The following is an 8,853-nucleotide window of genomic DNA, read 5'->3' as shown; positions in this document are numbered from 1 at the left end:
TCTGAGTCCCAGGATGGGGCAGAGACCCCTCCTTGGGCTGGGGATGGGATCCCTGGGATACCCGGGATGGGGCTGGGACCCCCCAGGGGTGGGACAGGGACCCCCCAAGATGGGGGCCAAGATCCCTCTAGAATGGGGCAGGAGCCCCCTGCGACGGAGATGGGATCCCTGGGATCCCCAAGATGGGCCTGGGACCCCCCCCCGGGATGGGGTAAGGACCCCTGAGAACTCCAGGATGGAACAGGGACCCTCCCCCTCAAGAAGGGGCTGAGATACCCCTAGAATGGGGAAGAGACCCCCTGGGATGGCATGGGATACCCAGGACGGGGCTGGGATCCCCAGGGATGGGACAGGGCTCCCCCAGGATGGACCGGGACCCCCCCAGGCCAGCCCGGGACACCCCCGGGACGGAGCAGGACCCCCCAGGCCAGTCCGGGACGCCCCCGGGATGGACTGGGACCCCCCCCCCAGGCCGGTCCGGGATGCCTCTGGGATGGAGCAGGACCCCCCAGGCTGGCACGGGGGGCCGTTGTGCTCACGCTTGTGGTTGTTCTTGCGCTGGGAAGGGCAGCGCGTGGCGCTCGCCGTTCTCCTCGCCCTCCTCCTCGGCCAGGTGCGTGTGCGTGTAGTGGTAGCTGAGGCCGGGCCGGTTCTTGTAGCGCTTCCCGCAGACTGCGCGGGACGGCGGGGAAAAGGAGGCGGAGGGGGTTGAGCATCCCCGGATGCCTGGGCCCCCGCCCGCCATCCTTGCATGGTCCCCACCCTGCGCCACCCGGACGCCTGGGCCCCACTCCTTGCGGTCCCCTGTGGTCCCGTCCCCCCGGACGCCTGGGCCCCTCGTGGCCGTACTCACTGTCGCACACGTAGGGCTTGTCCCGGTCCTCCAGCGTGGTGGCATCCTGCCTCTTCCGCATGCCCCCGATGCCGTAGGCCTGGGAGAGGCAGGAATGAGACCCCCCCACCCCGCCATGAAGCACCCCCCTCGGGTCCCGTCCCGTCCCACCTTGCCCTTGTTCTTGTTCTTGCGCCGTGGGGTGTCGTCCTCCAGCTCGTCACCCTCCAGCTCGTGAGGGAACTCGCCCATGGGCGGCTTCTGGACACAAGGATGGCCACGCGGACCCAGGGGACGGACGCGTGGACGCGGGGAGCGAATGCACAGACACAGGGATGGTCACATGGAGCCAGGGATGGCTGCATGGATGCAGGGAGGGATGCACAGGCACGGGGATGGACGTCGGGAAGGATGCATGCACCCAAGGAGGGACACAGGGACACGGGGATGGCTGCACAGACCCGGGAACGGCCGCACGGACCCACAGGCGGCTGCAGAGGGATGGCACTGGATACTCGGACCCAGGGACAGGCGAGGAGGGACACGGGGACGCCGGGAGGACGCAGAGCCGCACGCAGGGCCGTGCGGCCGGCCGCACCTGGCAGTCCAGCGCAGCCTCCTCCTCCTTGAGCTCGGCCTTCTTGTCGCCGGGCTCGGCGCAGAGCAGGGCCTCCAGCACCGGCCCCTCGGGGAGCCCCCCCTCCTTCTTCAGGGGGGCCTCGCAGTCTGCGGGCACCAAGGGGGGGGGGTGAGGAGGGTGCCGGGGGGGGTCCTCATGCACCAGGGTCCCTGTAAACCCTCTCATGTCCCTTGTTCCCGGCCACATCGCCATGCACCCAAAATGTCCCCCGTGTGCAAGCTCCATGCACCACGTCCCCGTGTACCCCAATACATCCCCAAGCGCCCTCTCCCCATGCACCCCAATACGTCCCCATGCGCCCTCTCCTCACGCACCCCAATACATTCCCTTGCGCCCGCTCCCCATGCACCCCAATACGTCCCCATGCACCCTCTCCCCATGCACCCCAACGTGTCTCCATGTCCCCTATCTCCAAGCACGCTGCCACTCACAGGGCCGCAGCCGCGGGTCCTCCAGGATGTTCAGCCGCCGCTTCTTGCGCCAGCAGCGCGCAGGGTATGTGTAGATCTGCCCCGGCGCCAGTCCTGCGGGCGCAGGGCGTCACCAGGGCCCCAGGGGCACGGGGACAATGGGGGAGAGGGTCAGGGACACCCCTGGGGGGGGGTGCATGGGGACAGGCGCATGGGGACATATTGGGGTGCATGGGGACAGGGTGCATGGGGACATACTGGGGTACATGGGGACGTGGTTGGGGACATGGGATGTGACAGAATGTACGGGGACAGGGAGGAGTGCACAGGGACGTGGCAGAATATATGGGGACAGGGTGCATGGGGACATATTGGGGTGCATGGGGACGTGGTGCATAGGGACAGCACATGGGGACATGTTTGGGGGCATGGGGATGTGGCTGGGGACATGGGACATGACTGGGTGCATGAGGACATGGCAGGGTGCACGGGGACAGTGCACATGGGGACATGGTGCATGGAGGCAATGCATGGAGGCAGGGTATGTGGGGACATAATGGAGTGCATGGGGACACGGCGGGGTGCATGGGGACATAATGGAGTGTATGGGGACACGGCGGGGTGCATGGGGACACTGCAGGGTGCATGGGGACATAATGGAGTGCATGGGGACACTGCAGGGTGCATGGGGACACGGCGGGGTGCATGGGGACATAATGGAGTGCATGGGGACACTGCAGGGTGCATGGGGACAGGGTGCACAGGGACATGCGAGGGCACCCTGGGATGCGCAGGGCCCAGGAAAGCGCCTGGGGCTGGTGCACAGGGACACCCAAGGGTGCAGGGGGCACAGTCCCGGGGCGGGGGGGTCTCACCGGGCCCCCGGTGCGTCTTCTCCATCCAGATGTAGCAGTTGCCCTGGGCGACGCCGGTCTGCGAGTCGAGGAAGGGCAGGCGCAGGCTGCGCTCGGCGCAGAGCCGCGCGTTGTAGCTGCGACAGTGCTCGAGCGCCTCGCGGTAGAACTCCTCGCCGAGGCTGCGCGGCACCGTCAGCGCCGCCGCCGGCCCGCGCCCGCCTCGCTGGCACCCCAAAGAGCCCCGCATTGCCCCCAAACCCTCCACGGGGAGCGGGCGCCGACCTCTGCCCCGGGCGGCCCCAAAATGCCCCACATTGGCCCCAGGTCCTGCATGGGGAGGGGGCTGCAGGCTCCTGCCCCAGGTGAGGGATCCCAAATCCCCCCCAATCCCTGCAGTTGGGATGCAGACGCCCTCTCCCTGCTATATATATACCCAGATTGGCCCAAAATGCTGCCATCCTGCACGGGGAGGGTGACATAGACCCACGTCGCAGGCAGGAGACCCCAAAAGGCCCCTGACTGTCCCCAAAATCCTGCTTTGGGAACAGGGAAGGGGACACAGACCACCCCCAAACCAGCTGGGGGACATCAAAAACCCTTGGACTGACCCCAGATCCCCGAATAGGGACTCTCCACCCCAGCCATGTCCCAGATTTCCCCAGATTGTCCCCATATCCCGGCATCCTGGATGGGGAGTGGGTGCCCCAAATCCTCCCAGACCGCCCCAAATCCCTCCAAGTGGTCAGGGAAGGGGACACAGACCTCCCACCGTAGCCAGGTGACCCGAAACCCCGAGGATCGGCCCCAAATCCCAGCATACTGGATGGGGAGGGGGTCCCGAAACCCCCGGGGCAGGGGGTGACAATTGCGCGGCTCCGGGTGCCCGGCGGGGGGCGCCGCGCCCGGACGCCTGGGCCCCTTCCCGCCGGCGCGGGGGGAGGCGGGGGTTGGAGCAGGGGGGCGGGGTTGGGGCCCGGACGCCTGGGCCCTCCTCGCCCGCGGCTGCGGCCGCTGTGGGGATCGGGGCAGCCGGGGATGCCCGGCGTGGGGCCGGGCCGGGCCGGGCCTGGGAGGAGTCTCCGGGCAGGCCCCGGTATCGCGGGATCCTCCTTACCGGTACCGGCCCGGGGGACCCCTCCACACTGGCACCGGGAGGAGCCTCCACACCGGGACCGGGAGACCCTCCATCGCGAGCCTTCATAGCGGTGCCAGCAGGACCGTCCCGAGCGGCACCGACACCGTTACCGGAGCTCCCTCCATACCCGGACCAGGAGCGATACCCCCTATACCGGCACCGCGGATCTCCCCAGGCCGGTACCGGGCCCCTGCATAGCGGTACCTGGCCCTCCGTGCCGATACTGGGTCTCCCCGTGCCGGTACCGGGTCCCCCTATGCCGGCACCGGGTCCTGTCTTCGCAGTGAAGGGTCCCCCCATAGCGGTAGCCGGTCGCCACATGCCGGCACCGGCTCCTGCCATCGCGGTACCGGGTCCCCCCCCGCCAGTACCGAGTCCCTCCATCGCGACACCGAGTCCCCCCGTGCCGATACTGGGTCCCCCCACGCCGGTATCGGGTCTCTCCGTGCCGGTACCGGGCGGGGCCGGGCTCGGCGGTGGGAGGCGCCCCCCCCGGGCCGGGGCTCGGCGGGCGGCGGCGGCACGAGCGGTGCCGGGCGGCGCCGAGGGGGAGTCGGAACCGGGCCGGGGGTCCTGGGGGGGCCGGGGGGGCCGTGCCCGCACTCACCATTTGAGGGGCTTGTGCAGCGCCGTGGCCATTTTGCGCCGGCGGGGCCGCTCCGCCGCCCGGGCGTGGGGAGGGGGCGGCGGGCTCAGCCCCCCTCTCCCCCCGCCCCCCCGGAGGCCCCCGACCCCCCTCCCCGATCGAGCGCCCCCTCCCCCGGCTCCCCCCCCTCCGGTACCCGCCCGACTTGGGGGGGGGGGGGAGGACATACACTACATATCCCAGCATGCCGCGCCCCTGCGGCCCGCCCCCATTGGCTGGGGGGGGGGCTGTCAGTTGGGGGGGCGGAGTTTGTGCCCCCCCAAAGAAAGGGGCGGGGGGTCCCCGCTGTCCCCGCAGGGCTGCACCCGAGCGGAGGGGGGGACCCCTACGGGTGCAGGGGGCCCGGGAGTTCGGGAGGAGCTCGCACGCGCCTTGCACGCGCCTTGCACACGCCTTGCACATGCCTTGCACATGCCTTGCACACGCCTTGCACGCGCCTTGCACGCGCATCACGCACACCACATCGTGTGCGCGCACTTCACGACGGGCCCTACACCTGTGGCCTGGTGTGCATGCGCACACCCTGACAGGCTGTGCACACCCGGCATCGCCTGTGCACACCTGGACAGACTGTGCACATCCGGCATCGCCTGTGCACAACCGGACAGGCTGTGCACACCCAGTAGCACCCGGCATCGCCTGTGCACACCTGGACAGGCTGTGCACACCCGGCATCACCTGTGCACAACTGGACAGGCTGTGCGCACCTGGACAGGCTGTGCACACTCAGTAGCCCCCGGCAGGTCAGCAGTGCACACCCTGACAGGCTGTGCACACCTGGACAGACTGTGCACACCCGGCATCGCCTGTGCACACCTGGACAGGCTGTGCACACCCAGCATCGCCTGTGCACAACCGGACAGGCTGTGCACACCTGGACAGGCTGTGCACACCCAGTAGCCCCCGGCAGGTCAGCTGTGCACACCCTGACAGGCTGTGCACACCCAGCATCGCCTGTGCACACCTGGACAGGCTGTGCACACCCAGTAGCCCCCGGCAGGCCAGCTGTGCACACGCAGCTCCCCACGCTCGACGCTTGCACCCCTGGCCGCTTGTGCACCAACACTCGGCCACGTGGACGCGCTGCTCTAGCTCTGCCCCCCCCCAACTCACTGCACCTCGACACCCCCAGACTCCCTGCGCCCCTCGGTGCAGCTCGGGGCCCCCCTGAGTACCCGGGACCCAAACGCCGCCCCCAGCACCCTGTGCACGGCAGCCCCTCCGTGCACCCCTGACACCCCCGCACCGCTGTGCCCCCCAGCTCCCTGTGCACCCCCCGGTGCCTCGCAGAGCCTCGGTGCCCCCGGGCGCTCTGTGCACCCCCGGGTCCCCCCCCGCACTCACGCCTTCAGCGGATCGTGCACGGCGGCGGCCATGGCCCCGGCGCGCCCGGGCCCGAGCAGCGCCCCGGCGCCTCCCGCATCCTCCGAGGCCGCGGCCGGGGCCGGGACCGGGGCCGGGGCCGGGGCGCTGCGGGCGGCCCCCAGCCCGCCCCGTGGCCCGGCACGCTGGGAAGTGTAGTCCGCCCCGCCCCCGGGACGGACCGGCACCGGGATGGGAAACGACACCGGCACCGGGGGAAAGACCGGGAGCGAGAACGAGACCGAGACCGAGCCGAGACCGGGACCGGGACCGGGACCAGGACCGAGCTTGCACTGCCCGTAGCCTCGGCGGGACCTGCACCCCCTCCACGGGATCCTGACCCGCTTTCCCTCCGGGACCCCGCACCCTCCGGCAGGACCCCCCCCCCCCTGCGGGACGCTGTCCCCCCAGCCGACCCCATGGAGTCCGCGCGGGATCGCTGGAGCCCTGGGGGGGACCCCGGACCCCAATCTGGGCCCCATCCCTCCGGACGCCCTCGGACCTCCGAGTTCTTCCCCCTGCATCTCACGGACACCCCTCCCCGGCTCCCCCTGCACCCCTGTCCGACCCCGTAGAAGCCGGCGAGACCCCAGCCCCTGCACTGACCCCGCCGGCCCCGAGCGCAACCACTACCTGGATCCCTGAGCCCCCCCACCCCGAACCCCCGAGACCCTCCGGGGGAACCTGAGTCCTCGGCCGACCCCCAGGACCCCGGCGGGACCCTGTGCCAGCCCCCCCACTCCGACCCTTTCTGGGCCAGACCCTGACCCAAGCCCCGACTGGGACCCGCTCAGACCCATAGAATTGAACCAGAATCACCCCCGGTCCCACAGACCGTCCCCTCCCAGCCCCATAGACCAGCCCCTTCCCCCTGCAGAGGGACCCCAGCCCAAAGACCTTGTGGGACCCCCCGCTCCGTCCCCATAGACCCCTCTGAGCTCTCGCCCCCGCCCCGCTCCGGCAGGACCCCCCCCCCCCTCCCAGGCCTCCCCACCCCAAAACGAGGAAAACTGAGGCCGGGCCGGGGGGGGCTCGGGCCCCTTCCAACGCCGCGGCCCCTTTAAGGCCCGGCGGGATCCCTGCAGGTTGCCACGGCAACCGCGCAAGATTCAGTTCCTTATGCAAGATAAGGCCATAAATATATATATATGTATAAAAATGTGTGTGTGTGTGTGTGTGTGTGTGTGTGTGCCCGGCCAGGCGTGCACATGCGTGCACAGCAGCGAGCGCACGCGTGCACGGCCAGGACATGACACTGGGTCTGTTAGAACCCTCCAGGGATACAAAATTGTGGAAATGTGGAGAGAAAATCCATCAGGGGCGGCTGCACACCTCGTATGGGGGTCCATGCACACCTTGCACGTGGGTCCGTGCACACCTCCCACGAGGGTCTACGTGTGCTTTGCAGCAACATCCAGAGCGCAGCCCAGGATCCCCTCCCCCTGGCGACATCACCCCCCGCTCTGCACTTAAAGGGTAACATATTTATATATATATTATATTAAATTAGAGAAAAATACAAAAATCTGCTTAAGTTAAAAAAAAAGTATGCAGGACAGAGGGGAGAGGCTGGAGCCCCCCCAGGTTCCTTGGTCCTGGGTACCCCCCCAGGGCTGAAAGGAGGAAGGGGGGGGCTCAGACCCCAGACCCCCCCACCTTGGTCTCCAGCACCCAGCCCCGGCCCTGGGGACCCCCCCAACCCCCCTGTCACCCTGGGGACCCCCCCAACCTTTCCGGGGGGCACTGGGGACTTGCGGGGGGGGGCTGGGGACCCCTCATCCTCAGTGGGGGTGCCCCAGGGCCCCGCGGTGTTGGGGGGGGGCATGGAGCCCCCCCCGCGCTCACAGCTCCACCGGGAAGGTTTTGTGCCCGTCGCCCCCGAAGGGGTTGGGGGGGGCGGGCGGGGGACCCCAGCGCCACCCATTGCGCCTCGAAGGGGTCCGGGGGGGGGCCCGGGGGGGCGCCTTGGCCGGCGGGTGGTGGGGGGGCGCCGAACTCCTGGGCCACCATCTGCGAGGGGGTGAGACCCGCGGCGGGGGGGGGCGGCCCCCCCGCGAAGGGCACGAAGGGCGCGAGGAAGACGCCGGTGGCGACGGGCGGCCCGGGGGGGGGGGCACCGGCTGCTGCTGCTGCTGCTGCTGCGCCCGGGCCGCCCGGGCCACCTCCTCGAGCCAGCGCTCGGCCTCCGACGGCGTCCGGCGGTGGCCCGGGGCGGGGGGGGCGGCGTCCGGGGCGCCCCCCGGCCACGAGACGGGGCCTGTCATGGAATCATGGAGTGGTTAAGGGTGGAAGGGACCTCCGGAGGCCCGTGGGGGGAGGAGGAGGAATGCGGGGGAGGAAGGGGGTGGGGGGGGTTCCAATGCAAGGGGGTGGCCCTATGCATGGGGGGGGGGGGTCCTAGGCATGGGGGGATGCCTGGGGGTGTCCCTGTGCATGGGGGGTGTCCCTGTGCAAGGGGGTGTCCCTATGCAGGGAGTGTCCCTGTGCAAGGGGGTGTCCTGTGCATGGGGGGGGGGTCCCTGTGCAAGGGGGTGTCCCTGTGCATGGGAGGGGGGGTGTCCCTGTGCAAGGGGGTGTCCCTGTGCATGGGGGGGTTCCTGTGCAAGGGGGTGTCCCTGTGCATGGGGGGGGGGGGGTTCCTGTGCAAGGGGGTTCCCCCTATGGAGAGGGAATGGGGGGAACCTCATGTGCGGGGGGGGCCCACGGTTGGCCCCAATTTTGGGGGTGCCCCATGCAGGCGGGGGGGTGCCGGGGGGGACAGCGCGGTACCTGCAGGGCGGCCTCGGCGGGGTGGGGGGGCGGGGCGGGGGCGGCGCCAGGCGGGGGGGGGGGCCCGGGCAGAGAAGTGTCCATCTGGCTGCAGAGGGCGCCGATGGCGTCACTGTCGCCAGGGTGGGGGGCGACTCCCAGCTCCAGAACTGCGGGGGGGGGCAGGAAAAACATCAGCAACACCCCCCACCCCCCCACCCAA

At 70.0% G+C, this 8,853-nt stretch overlaps 1 protein-coding gene across 1 annotated transcript; it reads right to left on the bottom strand.

Annotated features, from left to right (window-relative positions):
- Positions 1-539: 539 nt before the first annotated feature.
- DPF1 (double PHD fingers 1) lies at positions 540-4,580 on the bottom strand (the record flags this gene model as incomplete). The annotated part of the gene is made up of 7 exons (XM_088538324.1): positions 4,482-4,580; positions 2,758-2,918; positions 1,904-1,996; positions 1,431-1,558; positions 1,004-1,093; positions 854-932; positions 540-672 (listed from the first exon to the last, which is right to left on the bottom strand). Coding segments are annotated over exons 1-7 (716 nt in total), but the record flags the coding sequence as incomplete, so codon positions are not given.
- Between the last annotated feature and the right edge of the window lie 4,273 nt (positions 4,581-8,853).

The sequence above is a fragment of the Tinamus guttatus genome, unplaced genomic scaffold (assembly GCF_059628265.1).
Source record: "Tinamus guttatus ecotype Peru unplaced genomic scaffold, ASM5962826v1 Tinamus_guttatus_pri_ptg001003l, whole genome shotgun sequence".
Lineage (NCBI taxonomy): Eukaryota > Metazoa > Chordata > Aves > Tinamiformes > Tinamidae > Tinamus > Tinamus guttatus.
The sequence above is the reverse complement of the archived record's forward strand: the minus strand, read 5'-3'. Positions and strand labels throughout refer to the sequence as shown.